Source organism: Sceloporus occidentalis, unplaced genomic scaffold, assembly GCF_023333645.1.
Source record: "Sceloporus occidentalis isolate IW3139 unplaced genomic scaffold, rSceOcc1.0.p SCAF_5, whole genome shotgun sequence".
In the NCBI taxonomy this organism is placed as follows: domain Eukaryota; kingdom Metazoa; phylum Chordata; class Lepidosauria; order Squamata; family Phrynosomatidae; genus Sceloporus; species Sceloporus occidentalis.
Window position 1 is genome coordinate 85,161,211 of NW_028316985.1, and position 19,596 is coordinate 85,180,806.

General features: G+C 37.2%; 1 protein-coding gene across 2 annotated transcripts in view; it reads right to left on the reverse strand.

The window, feature by feature from the left end:
- The window catches only part of MAGI2 (membrane associated guanylate kinase, WW and PDZ domain containing 2), a 789,679-nt gene that overhangs the window by 629,762 nt on the left and 140,321 nt on the right, over nucleotides 1–19,596 (reverse strand). For both annotated transcript variants that reach the window (XM_089524612.1, XM_089524611.1), the window contains exon 2: nucleotides 4,928–5,044. In XM_089524612.1, coding sequence (XP_089380738.1) covers nucleotides 4,928–5,044 — 117 coding nt within the window. The remainder of the gene's footprint in view (nucleotides 1–4,927; nucleotides 5,045–19,596) is intronic.

A 19,596-nucleotide genomic window follows, 5' to 3' on the forward strand; every position in this document is an offset into this window, starting at 1 on the left:
AAAGCCTCTCCTGACCCTAACTGGCCCAGGGAACTTCCAAACATGGCGGAAAGGCTATGTGCAAAAACATTCTGAAATATATATATATATATATATATATATACATACACATACATATTCTTGACCCCTGGAGGGCTCCAGTGGCTACTAAATTGGCCTTAGGCCCACTTGTGGCCCACAATCTGCCTTTTCCCCATCCCTGATACAGAACGATAAATATACACTTGTCTGCCTTGGCATTTGGCCAGCACTAGGGAGTACTATGGACCGATTTAAAACAAACTGCTCAAAGACAAATTCACAATATGCTACAAGGACAGTTACAGTAACTTCTCACGGTTCCCACACTCTTAGCCACAAAGCCACATCACGTTTCTCAGCTTGGGAATGCTAGTGCTAGGGAATTCTGTGCTCTGCCAATGCTAAGGGAACTCTGTGCACCAGATGGGCAAAATGGGAGGATGGCCATTTGCATGCTCACCCCTCACTATCTCACTAGAGAAACATAATGGGTGTACTGCAGAGCCTCAGTCTGCCACGCATGTAAAAGATACATCAAGAGAGTAGCTGGCAGAGGGCAGCAGCCTATCTGAGGTCTCATCCTGAGGATCCCTTGCAGTGAGACATCAGGTAGGTTTCATGTACTCTGGTGGGTTCCCAGGATGAGATACCCCCTGAGAGTGACTTTTCTTAGAGTGAGGGACCAGAGACTATGTAGCAATATTGAACACCCTCTGTGCCAAGACTCTAAGGGTGCATCTACACTTTAAAAGTAATACAGTTTCATACCACTTTAAGTCCTTTTGCAGAGATAAAGTTCTATCTGTGTCATCGTCCCCCAACCTACTGCTACAAAAGAGCCGAGTGAGAGATTTTACTTGAACCTTGAAGATGGAACTGCTCTGTCCAAATTTGACATAGGACAGTGGAACAGTTCCTAACTGGTTTCTGATCTTAAATTTGTACTATGAAACAAAGAATAGCAAAGGATAATCTTCAAATCTCTTTTAGTTATTCATAATAAGAAAACAGGAATTATTAGGTATCAGTGCTGATAATATATTGGTGCATATGTTTAATAGTAATGAAAAGCAGTAAAATATGCTCATTTGACAGTCTGAGCGCAACCAGTGTGCAATTAATGCCACTCAAAACCTTTCCCAAAAGTCTTTAAATAATTTGAAGATGAAGAACTGGCTTATAATGTATTATATAATAAGCTACCTGTGGCATAAAGAGATTGTCTGAAATATTTATTTTGAATTAGTATAATGAATCAATTGGATTTGTTTGGCTGGTGGGGAGCACAGATTCCTAATAATTAACTATTCACAAAGTTACTTCAATTTGTATTTTGATTATGGGAAATTATTCATAAATGACAGTGAATTCTTTCCTATGGCTTCATTGCAGCTGTGTCAGCATCTGATAATCTCACCTCATTCATTCTTCCTCAGATGAAGTTTCCCCCTTGTTTTTCTGTTCTTCACACTCCTTCACTAGCACACATAGAAAGGGACAGTCAATGGACAATTGTGTATTTTAGACTCTGGACTTACTCATTTTACAGAGTTGTCCTTCTTTTAAGGGCAGTGTATATTATTTCACTTATAGTATAATTCTACACATTTATTCAAACAGAAGTCCCACTCTGGTCAGTGGGGGATTATTCCCTAATATGTTTGTACAGGATCTCAGGCTTTAGTTCAAAAGATAACAAGATAGTCCTGCTGTGTTGGGAGCACTCCTGTTATTTCTGCTGGCTACAGCCGAAACATTTTCCCTAGTGCTCTTGGTGGCAGCACTAGTTGTTTTCATAAAATTTGTCATGGCATATTTTTCAAGCTGCTACACCCCAGTTCACTTTTGAAAAGAGTGTATTTCCCAGCAATGTTTCTTGTTACTATATACTATACATAAGTAGGAAGATCTAATCATCTTAACATTTTCATTTTTACTTAAAAGCAACTCTAGCATATTGTCATCCATTTCCCATAACCCCACATACACCTTCATTTCAAGTTAAGTCTTCTCACCAGTTATAATTCCAAGTAACCTCCATCAAGCAGATTTTGTTAAACATAAGAACATAAGATTTTGTTAAACAAAAGAAAACCTCAAGATTCTTTGAAGCATTCACTTCTGTGTTCTTATTCATGGTAAGTTGAGGTGGAAGAGTACTATTTCTAAAATCATGCCCTCCTACTTCAGTTATTTTGGTATTTTCATTAATGTTACTGTCATAGTAATGTCTTATGATTGATGTTCCAGTCTCTGTCAGGCTTCCTTTATCAGAGAGTGGAAAAACTATGACATGGTCACCACTTCCAGCCTATCTCAGTAGTTCTAACACTACTTCACCTATTCTATTTTTATTGCAATACATTTCAACTTAATTCAAGTTTCATCTGTGGGGGAGCTTGCCTGGAAATCAGTGATCTTACTTTAAAATGAAAAAGAAAAATCTTTTTCTTTGGGAAACTTTGGTTTCCCTATCACAAGAGTGGAAAATGCAAAGCTCTTTGACTACACCCCAACCTGTTTTTTTTTGTTTTTTTTTTGAGGGGGCTGCCAATTAATGTGCTAGGAACCATGGTGTATGAAGAACATATGCTTCTTCTGCCTCGGTAAATCATACCCTCAAAAGCCTACTAAGAGTGCAGTTCTGCAGGGAAAGGATTAATGGGACTTGGTACATTTATGAAACACAATTGGTAGGTCCGTGACAATGGTAGTGGATGTGGTACTGTGGCTTAGCTACCAGTCCAGAGAAACACCAAAATCAAGACTCAGCACATGCAAATGAACAGGGGGTATCCCCATGGTCAATGGATTACTAATGAAATAGACCCGTGTATCCTCCCACCCTGAGATCTTGCTATTCACAACAGACCAACACACAGATTAACATATACATCACTTCCTCCCAACCAAGGATCCCACAGTATATATAACCCACACACTTCCATGCCACTACCCTCTGAAAATGCCAGACACAGATGCAGCCGAAACATCAGGAATAAATTCTTCTAGAACATGGCCACATAGCCTGAAAAACCCAGAAATCTTTGTCAAATCAATTGACTTAGCAAGAATGAAACAGCTATACAGTAATATTCAATTCACTGAGCAAACATACACAGAATATTATCTATCCAAATGCATATATACACAGAATATTATCTGTCTAAATCAGATTCTATGATAATGCTGAAAACTGACAAGCTATCCATGGGACACGAACGTTTGTGCCATAGCAAAGTCCAGAAAATGTCAGCAAGAAGTAGCATCTGAACAAACCCATGTTAAAAAGAGAACAATTTTACAATACATGTATATGCAATTTATAGTACATTTGTCATGGCATATAGGGCTACTGATGGCACAGTCTACTGATAGTAATATCTCCAACCTGTCTGCTGCTGAAGTATCTGGGGACAAGAACTTGCCACTACGTTATGGATCTCTACCACCAGCAACTAGGAAAAAAGTCAGAGTTTGCCCAAAAACATACCTGCTCACCACCACCAGTTTGACAAATATTTAAGCAATAAATGAGAATATCAAAGGCAAAAGAAACTTGATTATGTTTGGTGTAAGGAAGGTAAAAAAACGAACAAACCTAAATCCAAAGACCATATGTGGCTACCAGAAGAAATTCTTTCCCACTCATCTCATTTGGAAACTGACAAGTATAACACTAAGGGATACTGAACCTAAAAGTGGCAAAGCAGAGAAACAGGGTACTGAGAACGAAAGGTGTAACATTAGCTACTGATTGAACTGCCCTTCTCCCAATATATAGCCTAAGAATAAACCAGGTGACAGAAGTCAATTTTTTCATGTTTACTCTCAACTGTGATCTTTCCAGAGCCACTGAGCAACAGACCATTCTAGGGAATCCATGGGGTGCCAGTGCTCCATAAAGGCACAAAAATCACTTCCTACTACTAGTGAACCTCCAGACAGGGTTTGGACAAAGCATATCCAACTTTTGTATGAGTTGAGGTTAACTTGAAGGCAGCTAACAACAACAACAACAACAACAACAAACCAACATCTCATTTTAATGTAGTACTTTTGATTGTATTTTACACTATTAAAGCCAACCTAGCTAGTCAAAAATTTCCAACAAACAATAAGGCTGACCCTTCAACATTTTCTGCTCACACACAGGGTCAAACAGAGAACCCTTCAAGCCTTTTTTTCAGCTAAGCCTGAAAGCAATTTTATGTGCTTTGGTGCTCTCTTCTTTCATGACGTGGAAAAAGTTAAATTCATTGAAGAAAAGTAATATTTCAGATGTCAAAATGCATTCATATATAACAACATACAGTAACTTATCACAACCTTACATTTATCTTCATTTATCACAAACCAAGCATGATAAAGAATTCAGTTACAGTGCTGGGTTTAAAAGTCATCATTTTTGTGCCTTGAGCATGTTTCAGTGTTGAGTTAACAGGTTAAGCAAAATTAACTACACCCACCTAAATAGCAGATCTTGTTTGAACTGGGGGGGGGGGGGGGGTTACATCTTGTACCTAATTGATTTATCCCTTCTTTTCTTTTAACTTCCTACATTTCCCAAAGACTAGAAGATCTTACTCTGGCTCTGACCATCATCAATACAGTTCTGTGTATTTGACTATTCTACCAATTGAGGACCACCTTCAACAGCCCATACTATTATCATCTTTTGTTTAATGACACAAAATAAATCCACTGCAGCAACAGTTTGAATACAAAGTTCAATACCAGCCTACATTATTCCTGGAAGATCTCCATGCAACAAGAAGAATCTGATAACAATCTGTTGGCATGGACACACCATCGTTTACAATTTTCTTATTGCAATAGTACTGCTATCTCTGTTATCCATTGCATCCATAAGAATCAGTAGTATTAAATGCCATTATAAACTCACATGGCACTGTTCGGAGGTAGAGGTTGTCTCGGATGATCTGCTGCAGCTCGTGGTCCACTGAGCCCTTCTGGAACCTTAAATTGAGGTAGTGACGAAGATCCTTATCCACAATGCCTCCTAGTAAAGATAACAAAGCATCAACTGATTAATTAAAAAAAAAACAAACAAGAAGGGCCCACTCATTTCTTTTTCATTTACATCATTGCCTTTACTTGTAATAGCATCAATCACTTCCCAGCTCTGTTCTCTTCATCTGTGCCACCAGAGATTACATATTTCCAAACTGAAAAATAATTGGGTCCCAGATCTCAACGTATGTACAAATCTAGCCCTCTCAGAAAACTAACAATTATGCAGATCAGATGGTTGATGGTGAAATGGGAGCAAAGAAAACTAAACATACACACATACATGCGTAGTTGTTCATTCCCATCTACTGAAAGGAAAAAAAATGTCATTTATATGGGGCTCATCCACAAAGGGAGACTTGAATAGGAATGAATAGGTTTACATTCAGTTTCTTCTCTTGATATCAGCAAGATGGATAACAGTGTTGAGATATGTAGTCTGGATTATGGTTAAATTTAGATATAATCAGACAGAAATGAAATGCCTGTGGAGATGGTCAGAAACTTTGATCTAATGCAGAATGTGGCATCCAGAATTGCAAGCAGTGTAACCAAGGGTAATACTCCAATTCTGAAGGAGTTGCACTGGTTAGTTGTTTGCTTCTGAGCCCAATACAAGTGTGGTGTTAAAAAGACAAAACATCTTGGGATCATAATATATGCAGAAATGTCTCTCCTATATTAGTCTGCCCTTGACTGAAGATAACCACAGGAAACTTTTCTTTAAAGATGTTTCTTAATAAAGGGAAGAAACATCTTGGTTGAGGTGTCCCTGCTTTTAACTTTAAAGGAGATACCTGTGGCTAAATCTAACTGGTAGTCAATAAAATAAACCTAATGAATCTATGGGAGTTCATTGATTGTAAAGGACTGCTATACAGCACAACCCCCATATCTGTGGGACCGTCACCTGAGGGTTCACTTACCCATGCCCAAAATATTAAGAGCTTTCTAGGCATTTTCATGGTCCTTCAGTGGAATTTTGTGGTATGCTTCCAGTGAAATTTGACCATATAGTCATGCTGGAAAACCTAGGAATGTGTAGAGAGGTGTTATCTCTAGGAATATCTCAATCCTCCAGTGCAACTCTATGGTCAACTTCCACCAGAAGTTATTAATTTCAATAGGAGTCACTATTATCCAAAGTTTTGTGTTTCCATAGTAAGTCTGGAAAATATCTCACACAGATATGAGGAGGAGGGGGGTCATACTGTAGTAGGGATTAACAAATGGATTTAGACTATAGGAATTAAATTATTAAATTCAAAACATTCTAAAAGTGTATACACAGCTATTAAAAATATTATTTGTATAGAGCCCAGCAAAAGTGAAAAAGGATTTCCCCTCATTTCACCAACACATTACTACCTTCATTATTCAGTCATAGGGAAATGCATAAATTGGGATGCGGGACCTAGAGTCTCCTAATCTTGCTGAAAATGGTTACCATGGATGAGACAACATGTATTCATTTCCATAAATATCCAAATCATTTTTTTCAGGCAATTTCTTTTTTGGGCTACCATGTTTTTAATCTCTAACTTTCTGACAGCTTTTATGATGGATAATTCATTACATGCTTTCAGAGAAATTAGCTCCGGAGACAGACTGCAAGGGAAAAAATGTTCTGGTAATGATTGCAATTAGTTGTTCTTTCTGACTGGCGGAAAAGAGTAGAAGTCCTACAGCTCTCCCCCTCACCCTCCTAGAATACAAACAGTGAAATGGATGCCTACTGACATTGGAAAATGCTAGCTATATGCAATGTGGAATGGGAAACTGGAATCATTCAACTTATGGAAAGGACAAAGGAAGACATACCATGCAACACTAAGAAGTCTAAAATTCTGTTTTCCTAACCACAAAGAAGCAACCATCATCGTTATCATTCCTCCGCTCCTATTTGCACTTGGCTTACTTATATAATATGTTGGCTTTTTACATATTGTCAATTGCTTGCTTCCATTAAATGCATTAATTATTATTATTATTATTATTATTATTATTATTATTTTGCTTAATCACTTGGAATCCAAGTGGGTTACAACAATAAAATGAGATACAGTTAAAAATTCTAAAAACCAGTTACGAGTAATACTGTTATTTGTAGCAGACTGCTCCCATTCTTAGATCCTGAATGTCTCACCACTTAACTATCATCCAAGGGTCTAATATTATGAGAGAATAAAAGAAATATCTCCAAAACTGCAATCTCCATATCATATGTAAGTTTAAATACATTTATTATGAGGAACCCTACTCATTACTCACTTTTTGCAGTATGTTATCGACTTATTACAAGTAAATACTGTAGTAAGCAACAAATAATATTAATGAGCCACCCTTTTAAAATAAGAATTAAAATAAATAAATAACAATAAAATGAGTAATGAATTACTTTTTTAAAAATCCAAGCTCTGTTCTAGATTGATAAAAATATGTTTTTTAGAAGTGAGGTATTTCTTTATACTGTACATAATTAAACTGCAGAATTCATAGTTGCAGTTAATAGAGATAGCCCACCAACCTGGATGGTTTTAGAAGGGAATTAGGCTTCACAAAAGACAAGGATATCAACTGATACCAGACATGATGGCTCTCTATTCTTGGAGGTAATTGATCAGAACAACTATGTCTATGAATACTAGTTGTTATAAAACATGACCAGGAGGGTGCTATTGTGTTCATTTTCTTGCTGTGGGATTCCCACAGATTTCTGGCTAGCCACTGTGCAGACATAATGCTGGACTAGATAGACATTTAGTTTGATCTAGCATGGCTTTGCTTATTGGATATTTCTCCAAAGCTATTCACAGCAAACAACTTACTGAGAAACACAATAACCACCTGAAACAAATGGATATTAATACTGAGTCACTAATTAAAAGTTCCAAGTCCATGATGTTCATTATCATATTTTAAGGAAAATGACATGGACAAACACAAGGAGACTTATAAGAAGACTTATAATTTTCTCTAAAAAAGAATAAAAAAGAGTAAAAGTAGAGGTTTTGTAACCCACGGATGTATTGAAGGAGCCCTGGTGGCGCAGTGGTTAAATGCCTGTACTGCAGCCATTCACTCAAAACCACAAGGTTGCGAGTTCAAGACCAGCAAAAGGGCCCAAGCTCGACTCAGGCTTGCATCCTTCTGAGGTTGCTAAAAGAGTACCCAGACTGTTGGGGGCAAATTAGCTTACTTGCTAATTAGCTTATTGGCTGTTCACTGCTATGATCTTTGGAACAGCGGTATATAAATAAAACAAATTATTATTATTATTATTATTATTATTGATAAAACATTATTACTGAATTTTATTTCTCAGTTCTTGTCTGGCTGTAAAATACATTTTCTTGTATCTGTTGCTCAAAAATAAAATATTTTTTAGTGCTACATCATTTTTATTATATTTTCTTTAAAGATATATTTGACGCAACTCATGTACTTCTACTTACTCATCTTTTATCATTGTTCAGAACTTGGTATGCTACGTGCTATTTTTTACTTTGAGAATTTAATCAATTTCATCTCAGCCATGAAAAATTTGCCTGGGAGCACAGAGATACTATGATTAGAAATGAAATAATTTCTTTTTCATTACGATTCCAAAAATGTTTTATGTAAAACACAGCTTATGATTCCACCAACCTGACCTATGTGCTTAAAGAAGATGCATTTCTTAAATGGTAGATTTACACAACCACACAACAAGCGCAACTGCTTGTACAAGGGTTGTTGTTTGAAATGGCAACCAAAGTGACCTTTGTGCCATCATGTATCTGAACAAAAGCAGAATATGCTGGAAAATATCATTATTTGGGTTTAAGCCACTAGCATTTCACAAAGGCATAGCTGTTAAAGCTTTATAGCAATCTGAAATGTTACTGACAACACTTCAGTTCCTGCAGTTTAAGAAGACACATCAAAAAAAGTATTATTTAATAACATTACCTCCCTGAATTGGTCTTCCTAAAAGAAGTCTGATTTCCATATTCACATTTTAAACAGAAAGCACTATCTGTCCCATCAAGTGAGGTGTGGGAAATTGTGACCCATGGGCTATGTGAAACCCAACAGGGCCTACAGTGCATCCTCCAGGGTATCTCCAAGGACCCAGATGCAAAGGTATAGAATAAAACAGTCAATCATGATGCCTTAAAAGCTGCCGGGGATACAACTGGTCTTTTAAAATAATTTTTTCTCTCTTAGTCTGGTTTAGACACCAAATACTGACCACTTCTGGAATTTAAAAATGGGTGGATCCCACTGAATTATGGAGAAGGGCAACACCTCCCCCCACAAGATCCACACCTGAATTTAATAATAACTGGACTAGAGAGATCTAAGGACTTCAATCTAGACCAAGAGTAGTATTTTTTTATGGGGGAGGGATAACTTGTTAAAAGAGGATTCTAGGCACTGCAGTCCAAAAGGTACCTTTCCTTTTGGATCCAGTCTTTCTCAGTGGAGAAACAGCAACTGCTGTCCTCTGTACTGTTGCTTTTTATCACATAAATTTAAAATTAGTAAAACTTTGACTAAACTAAAACTGAAATCCAAAATGTTTCTGGTCACAAACATATCAGATAAGGGACTTGCATTACTTTTTTCTGTCTGGGAGTGGAGTGGTTGTAAAACTAGCTGAAAATACTTAAGTTACTTCAAACAGATTAAAATAGTTGTGATTAATTTTACTGACATATAATTAATGACTAGCTAAAACAATTGCTAGAAGTTAGTACCTGTAGAGCACAAGTAGTCATGTCTACTCAGGAGTAAGCTCTGATAATGTCAGTGGCACTTGCTGTCAGATAAATGTGCATAGTATTCAAACCTTAAATAGTTAGCAGTCTCTATTAGTTGCCACCAGATCCAAATTTTTCATAAGAGGTGGACAGTATGCAAAAGGAGAAAAATTGTGGACTGGCACTAGTGCAGAAGAAATGGGGGATCAACATATATTTATTTCTCAACAGCTTTAATAAATAAACAGAATTGATCAAAAGACTACATTGCCATTGTCCTAATTTGCTACTGACAACATGAAATAGAAACATTTGTATTTAAGGTATCATTTTTACCTCTGACATGAAGCTAGAAGAGTTCAATTCTGAGAGGTAAATGTACCAACAAGGCAAATGCTGGGTATTATGGGGTAGTGCAGTGGTCCCCATGAGATGGACATTGTGCTCTTTAAGAGATTTTGGACAATAGTCTGGGACCTCTGGGGTAGTGGTTTGAGTGCTGGACTAGGATTCTGGAAGGCCAGGGCTTGAACTCTCATTCAGCAAGGAAACCTACTGGGTGACCTCGGTAAGTCATGTAGTACTCAGTCTAAGAGGAAGGCAATGGCAAGCTTCCTCTGAATAAATCTTGCCAAGCAAACCTTATGATAGGGTCACCAAAAGTCTGCTTTGACTTGGCCTTATCTTGTTCCCTTTTGACAGGAAATTGTCACAAACTGGGCAGTTGGAAACCACATAGAGCAGAAGAGGGAGCTATTTGGCCTTCCAGATGTTGTTGGCTTGCAAGTCCAGCATTCCTCACCATTGGTTTAGCTGACTAGCACTGTTGGGACTTATAGTTCAACAATATCTGAAAGTCTGCATGACTGCCATCACAGGTAGAAAGCAAAGTCTTAACTAACTTAGCATCAGATTTGGAAGGTGAGTTCTTATTCACCCTTTTAAAAACATCTGCGTTAAACTATGGCGCATTACAGACCCCCATTTAGTCTGCGCTCCGCACATACTAGGATTAAAAAGGGGTGTGTTAGGGTTAGGAAGGGTCTTACCTTCCTAACTGGCCCCGTCCCTAGTACGCACAGAGTGCGCAGTAAATGGCAGCACCCATCCACACGGGCGCCACCATCTTTATGTCTCGGACGCACAGTGTCTGGATGTGGTGTGGTGGAAGTGACGCCATGAGTGTGCCACGGCGCCACTTCCGGGTGCCAAGAAGAAGCGCCATTTTTGTGCTTCTTTTTAGCTGCGCCGGGAAGCCTCGCGGTCTGGCCGCTGGGGCTTCTCGGCGCAGCTAATGACGGCGGCGGCAGACCGCCTGCTTTTGGGCAATCTGTAACGCGCCTATATGATGAAAATGAGCCAATATGCACTCCATACTCCTGATTTTTAAAGATAGTCACAGTGATGTTAGTTGGGTTTGGCAGATCTCTGAAGAATACCACAGATGTAAAGTATGTTCAGCTGGTGCTCATGGCTCTTATTTGAAAAGTCTGTTGTTTTCTACCTTGTAAATATCAACTGCACATTTGCCAAAAGCCACACAGAACTCAGCAAGGCAAACAAAAACTTTGGGAATCATTTCTGAGAGCATCGAAATTACATTTTTCAAATAAAAACTACCCAACCAATTGTACAAGCTGCTTTAATTATATTGTGAAACATGACAAAGAAGTAATCATAAGCGTATACACCAGTCCCAAAATGACAGATTGTTGTCTGAGTTCCATTAACAGAACAACTTTACTTCAAAACAAACAAGTGGAGCCAGAAAGCATACATTTTGATTGCTTTGTTTAGAAAGAAGGTGCAGAAGAGTATTGATGCCAATTCAGATTCCACTGAAATCAAAAAGACTTTCATAAATGACTTGCATATGATTAGGCTGGCAAGCTTCTGTGTGTATGTGTGTTTTCCAAACAAGAATTGTGATAAAATCGTCTAATAGCAAAATGGTCTAAGACAGATGGCAGTTTTCACCATTACACAATCCCCTGTGAAACCGTTCTCTGGCACAATCACTCCAGATTGAAAATTGACTAGTCAAAATACTATTAAATAAACACTAACATTATACATTGCTGCATCATGCTACAATTTAAAAGAAAAAACTAAAAAAATGAACAATTTTGTTCAGTTGAACAAGAGAGAATACATATATCTGACTTATTTTGAGAGTATCTCCAGAAATTAGATTTGATTAAACTTTTATTTGCTTGAGTTTTACCAAACAGCATCAGTAAGACAGAAGGAATAATTAAAAAGCAGCAAACAAGTTTAGGGATATGGTTATCACATACACAACTATAGTTGCATCCAAAATCAAAATATATATAAATTATAAATTAAAAATATAAATTCAAAACCTGATATACATATTTTATATGTTTATTATATAGCTGTTATTGTATGTATAATAAGTTATGCAGTCGTGTGATAAAACTAATGAAATAAATCAGCAGATAAGCTTTTAAGTAATGGAATATGGCACATGTACAATTCAGTTCTCTAAAGCACAGCACAGAAGTAAGTGTGCAACTACAATAATATCAAGGCTAGGAAACAAAATAACCAGATTTTCCATGTCGTTTCATTACTAAAACGGCAATTGATCCAAAAACCTTCATGTTATAAGACAAGAATTTACCCCTAATGTTCATAAAAGCATAACACACAGCAAGACAATGATAACTTGTACTGAGAATCTTCTAGAGTCGAGTCAACTGCTCCATGTTTTAAAAATACTCTCATCCGCTAGTTATGTTAAACTCTTAAGTATTTGTATAATTTCCACTGTAGGCAAATGCAAATGATTGAAACAAAAGCACTTATTTAAATGAAATATAGCTGCTCAGAAATATATGTTCATAATCCTATAAACTGGACACAGACATAGTGTGAACACTTTTGGATGTGGTTTGTGTATATGTGTAGCTCCTCACTGCTAGGAAAAAGATCTTGACAGCCAGTGTGGTGTAGGGGTTTGAGAGTTGGACTATGACTCTAGAAACCAGATTTCTAATCTCCACTCAGCCATGGATACCCACTGCAGTGATATTTTCACCTGTGTATACTGGTGATTACTGCAGAGAGACCTTCAGTCTTGGTGAAGGAGTTTTGCAGAGAGAGGGTAGGGAGAAACAAAGGAATCTGACATGGAATTTTGGGACAAAACTACTTCAACAACAAGAACAATAACAACAACAGAAAAAACTACTTGTTCTTTTGGAACAGTATTTCAAACTTATGAGACCAGATTAATTACTATATACAGCGGAATAACATAAACATGACAAAAAGGAAGTAAGAGGAGAAATGCTCCCAGTCCGTAAGAATAGCATTGTTTGCATTGTGACACATACAGAAATATGATGGTAGAGAGCACACAATGACAAACCCCACCCCAATTGTGTGTGTTCATTAGGCTGTCGATTGGCAGGCAGAGAATGTACACTCAACTGAGGTCAATGTTTTCTGCATAGAAGTCTAGGCATTGTACAAAGAATCTTAAGGCCAAATTCACTCTGTGCCATAATCACATGAATGGTGCTAATCTAATTCACTGAGTCAACTATCTAATTATCTTTCTACAGCCTCACTGTAACACCACACAGGAGATGTAATGTCAGCCATGACATTTAGAAATTAAAAGATTATAGTTACAGCGTTCTGACCTCCCCCCTCCCTATATATATGGACAAAATTACTGCTTTTCTCTGTCATAGAGGAACCATTCTGAAACTATTAAATCCTGTGAAAAGCTTTGCCAGTAAGGGAATGCACCAATCAGCATTCACCTTTAATAGTTCAGTAGGATTGCTATCTGGTCCAGGTGCCTTATAGGATGGTTATTGATATCCTAAGCATTTTAGAATGCTTAATGGAAACACTAAAGGCATGCATTTTGTTTATCCTGGAAATACTATTCCCATACAAATGATCAAATATTATTCTGGGTACCCTAGTGGGCAAATAAATGCTTCTGATACTAATATCCAAAAAAATTATCTAGTGTTTTTGGTTATTAAACTATTTGGCAACAGTTGCAATGCTTCCTTCTGTGTTTGTTTCTTCTTTGAAGTTATCAGATGGTTATATACCTTCCAGACATGAAAATAATACTTAGTGAGGTACTCTTTCACATTTGCCCTATATTCAGAGTAAATTTCCCCAGTTTCTTCCTCAGCTTGCAACAACAATATTTATTTCTTCACCATCTGTCCCCATGGATCAAAGTGGGGAACAACAACACTCCAACAACAAGATTTATAAAACCACTTTCGGGTGCTTTTTAGGAGACCAACTTTCCTATCTCTATTTCAGGCTCATCTCTGGCCTTGTTGATGCCAGTGCATTTCATTAAATGTTTGAATTGTTAATCCTATCCACAGAGTACTGGTTCTCTGTGATTTCTAAAATATAATTTACCAGTATTCCTGAATTCCTAGAAATTCCTTTCAGCCTTAAGAGTTCACCTTATTTTTTACTTACTGTTGCTATTAAACCTCTGTTGTCCAACACTGGCATTTTCTGAATCCAGTGGCACCCAGCTTTTAATGCCAGTGTTAGCAACTCCAGAAGGCGTTCACTTGCATTTTATCCCTGTTTTAAAGTTGCACACACATTTGTATTCTGGAATTCAGAATCATATTTGATTCTGAAATTAAACAATGATCTAACCACAGGAACTATATTTGTATACAGTTGCCCCTCCATTTTGCAGACTTCAGATCCATGACCCTCATTTACTCGCGAGAAGCAAATGGAGGGTGTTAAAATGGGGCATGCATTGCCATTCAAGCCTATGGGGCTTTAATATCTGCAAGTTTCCATTTCGGGGGGTGGGGGTGGAACAGATCCCCCACAAAAACAGACAGCTGACTGCACTTAACCATATCCTCCTTGATTATCAGTCCATCTCAAGATGTTCAGAATGGACAGGTCATGTCTTCTTGAAAAGGAAGCTAAGTAACTGATTGTTCTGTCCTTTGAATTGCTAAAAGTACACTATCCGTTGTTCTTATCCAGTTCAGATGTTTCATTCCATTAAGGTCTGATCAGACAATAATTTTATAGCATTAAATTAATCACCTAATGAAATCGGGGCAGTAAGATGTAATGTAATTACAACCAGAAAATATTCTTCAGTTCATTAATTTAAGGATTCTACTTCAGGGTTTCTTTTTGGACCCAATGGTAAATAATATGAATAATGGCATATGTTCCATTGAATCTAAGCAAAATTGCTTAAGTCTTATATACTAAATTGTAACACAAAGATCAACATATTTGCAGACCTTCAAAGTTACTTTTAAAAAGTAATTTATTGTGTAATTATTTCAGTGCCTCCCAAAGTAACATTATGTTCATATTTCAAGAGAATTTTGTTGAAATGTTCTTTTTGTGGCTTTTTAATTCCTTTTTGTGTATCTGTAAAAAAAGAATCTATATAAAAAATAAAGAACATTGAATAATTATTGAAAATTCTCCTCAGAACCCCACAAGAAAGTCTTTTGACCCTCCCAAAAAGGTAACAATAAAATAATAGTAAGCAAACATTACTTGTTAACATGGAATATTCTAGTTTCAATGACAACTAAACCCATACACTCCTGTAAATATTGAGATGGCAACAAATTGTGTATGCATAGGAAATGACATTCCCACCCACCTGTCTTACTTGAGGTGTATAATTTTTAGCAAAGATGGAAAGAACGCTCTAAATAAAGAAAGATACAAAGCAGCAATATCTAATGGAGATGGAATGAGTTGAAATGGCTGGAGCTGCTCTTTTAAACCTGGACCATATACAGGAAAATAACTGCTCTACTTCTAAGGCATTTTTTGAACAAGCCAACAAATTGTATTGGCATTGGTTCAAGAATTGATCCCTCCCCCATACTGAGCATAAGCTATACAGACCTGAAGGATACAATTAATAGTGTCATCTAAATATACAGCTTTTCTCTCAACCAGTCTTGAAAGTAATTATATTCTAAAGACTAACAATTTTATAACTGATTTATGAGTTGGAGGGAATCAGAATATTACAGAAAGAGATTTCCTTCCATGGCCTGAAAGCAGAAATTGGTTTCTAACTAATTCTTTATTCACATGGGCCTAGGGGGTTTATTCCCCTTGTATTTTTTAATCATGAAAAGAAATTAGTGCCTTATAAACCTATAGACACAGTTCTATAGAACCTATAGACAGGAATTGGGAAATATTGGGTTCTCTTCATTTTTCTTTTGTGTATCACAAAGGGTAACCAGAAATGGATATTCCTGATTTTAAACTAACCAGGATTCTCCATTATGTTTATGGCAACTATGGTTTATTTAAAATGAGATCACTTTAAGATGGGAGGAGAAGTAGACATTTTTCTTATACACCAAGGTGATTTATGCCAATTTGTATTGCACCATTTAATGTCCTTCCTTGACATTTCTTAAAATTTCTTGTTGCTTCTCCACCGAAATGTTATCCTGAGATTATTTTTTCAAAAGAATCTTCAGTAAGAAGGTGGTACACTTCTGTGCATTTGTGGGCACCTGTCATGTACTGTTTAACTTCACTTCAGGAACACAAGCCTTAGCAAAGTCAGATGGCTTTATTCAGAAACCTGAGGTGATCACAGCATAACAATGTTGTCAGGACTGAAGCAGTTTCAGTTACACAATATATTATAAGCACATAGAAATTCATTTTCATGCACTCACATCCCATTTGCCTTCAAACCGAAACATTATTTTTCCCCAGACTACCCCCTCTTTCCTCTCCATGCCAAATGTTTCCACAGAATGACTTTGATAGCTCACCTTGCATATTTTCTCCTCTCCCATCTGCTCATTATCCAGCACCAAGCAAGATAAATAATCTTCCCACATAGGATCACCAATTGTCTAACATATCCCATCATCCAATATTATCAAGCATGTACAGAATATATGGCTAGCAAGCCTGACAAGAACAATGATCCTGACAGTATCTTGTTTGTGACATGTGTTGTGATATTACATGGGGATATAGCCAACTCTCTCAAATCTCCCAGATGTGTCTCCAGACTGTTGAAGCCCACACATGATTTCTTCCTGTTTCTTTCAGTGCCTCCTATATTTTGTTTTTATTTTTCAAAACTTTCTGTAGTGCTATAGTGCTTTGCATAAGTATTCATTCCCCCCTTGACTTTTCCATGTATTGTTGTGGCACAACCTTGAACTGAAGTGGATTCAATCAGCATGGTTACCACTTAATATACTCAAGATATTCAACACGGTGAGGCTGCAAAATATTTTTGTTGTTGCACAAAGGCTGAGTACACAAAGCACTTAGCTTTTGGAATGCTATGCAAAAGAGGTCAGGGTACTTATGCTCTCCTCCACTTTCCTCTCCAGACAAAACTTACTAAAATTGACAAAGGGAATGTTTTTAAAGAGGACTGGGGGGGGGGGGGGGAGCATACTTTTCCTTCTTCTTGTCCTTGCAAAATATCACCACTCTTACCCTCTTTGCCATATGAGGGAAGCATGTAGTTTCTACTGAAGCATATTTCTTTTATAGTTCTACCCAGACTGTTCAGCACAATGAAAGCATGTTCTCCATTGTATTCTCAACAGTACACTATAGTTCCATCTTAGTACATAAAAACTACCCCACAAGGGAATAGTTTACTCATATTAAAAACTGTTTTGTCGCCTGACTTTTTCAGTACAAACTCCTAAGTTTCCTGGTGACATCTCTTAGCGCAATTTGTAGTCTCAAGGTCCCAAAAGCTGTGAGACTACAGCTCCCCACAATCCCCAGCTATTTTGTATGACAGCCAGGGTTTCTGGGGATTGAAGTCCAAAAACATTTGGAGATTCACAGTATCTAAATTCTTTGTACTACATTGTACTTGAAAAGAGCTCAAACATTTATTGACAAATGTATTCATATTTCCACTTATTTTACCATTTGTAAGCAATATAGACTGTTCTACAAATCTGGAAGCACCAGAATTTGACTTATCTGTTTGTAATCATTTTTTCCTCGTGTGTGTGTGTGTGTGTGTGTGTGTGTGTGTGTGTGTTGGGGGGGTATATTTGCCTTAACAGAACTTCAGTTGACAAGGAAAGCCATGAATACACAAGAGTTTTACTACAACACACCCAACAATAATTGCTGGGAATTGCCTGGACTGAAAAATCACATCCAAAATGTAGAACAAATGTGTTCGCCATTTAGGTCATACATTTAATACACTACATCCATTAAGAGAATAAATGTACGTAAAACATCTAACTATAAAAATAATTCAAATCAAAATTAAATCTTTTTTGTTAAGTATTTTCCAAAAAAAAAAAAAGTCTATCTATAAGCAGCAAATTTCAGTTCTGTTGTCATGTACAAACTTAAGTCACTATGAAGCCTGTAGCTTCACAAGAAACAAAGAGATCCTATATCCCAAGAAATGTAACCTTACTGCTGCTCCTGGTGTTTAAATTTTATTGTCCTTTCTCTCACTCCTCCTATGGCTAGGAGAGGTGTAGCTTCAGACTACAGCGTGATTCTTCCAAACCAACTGAACTACAGCAGATACAATATCTATAGAAAATGTAGGCCTGCCACTCCAACAATGACACTTTTTTCCTTTTTCCTTTTTCTTTAAAAACACTTTTTGCTTGATGAAGAAACAAGTGGAGCTTTGAAAGCTTGCATTATGTCTTTTGAGCATTTTTGTTGGCCAATAAAGGCATCATTCTTTTGTGGACTGTGAATTTTGTTTTATTTTAGGTCAGTATGTGACTTTCTAAAATGTGAAGATACTGAAATATTTCAGAATGGATAATGTTTCTTGTTTATGGTGCTTCTTGTTGAGCAACAGAGAGTGATTCCAGGCACACAAAAAATGATAGTATTTAGTATGTACAAGCAACTGAATTATTGGAAGAGCACACAGCTCAGAATGGCTTTGTGTATTTATTACTTTGTGTCCCAGTGTGGATTCAAGGCTAAATAAGCATGAAACATTTAAAAAGCTCTGACAACTCTCCAGTCACTCCAAGCACAGCTTTCTATACCTGTTCAGTGCCAAGGGGCTTGTACTTCCTTCAGCCTCTGGTCATTACTATTTGTAAAAAGCAGAACACTAATTCAAAAACCACAGATTTCACTCATGCCTATTGTCTCATGAGAAATGAAAGTTCACTCATGTAGGAACCAGAATTCCTGTGTCATGTTTTATAGGTTTTACTGACAAGAGGAAAGTTCATATGCCCAAGAGCAGTAGGAGAACAGATTCCAGGAGACAGCTTTAAATGTTAGCCAAGTACAAAGGATTGTTTATTTATTTAGGGATTCATGCTGGGAAGAGTTTGTGGGCTTTTTTGTTTCAGTAAATTTCATCTGATATGCTCTGGCATGAGAGAGCAAATTACAGAGAAATGAAACTTAAACCATAGCATAACAGACGACTATAACTGTGGTTCCTTGAGTGGCTCTTTGCAAGCTCCCACACATGGGTTTTGCACCTACAAAGCATCCTAGAGGTGAGTAGAAATTCAGCAGGAGCCTCACCAGAACTTTTATGGAACATGCTACTGTTGCATTTCAGTGCCTTCTCCTCAGTTCTGAATCCACTACATTGAGAGAACAATAAGCACAGACATGGAAAATGGGGAGATGGCTATATTGTGTAAATTCACAGATGACCAATCCCAAAACAACAGATAGAGATACTTCTCCCTCATGGTTTCTGTGACTCAAACATATGGGTCACAGGCAAGCTAGTTTGCTGGAGGTGGGTCCCATGTCAAGCCAG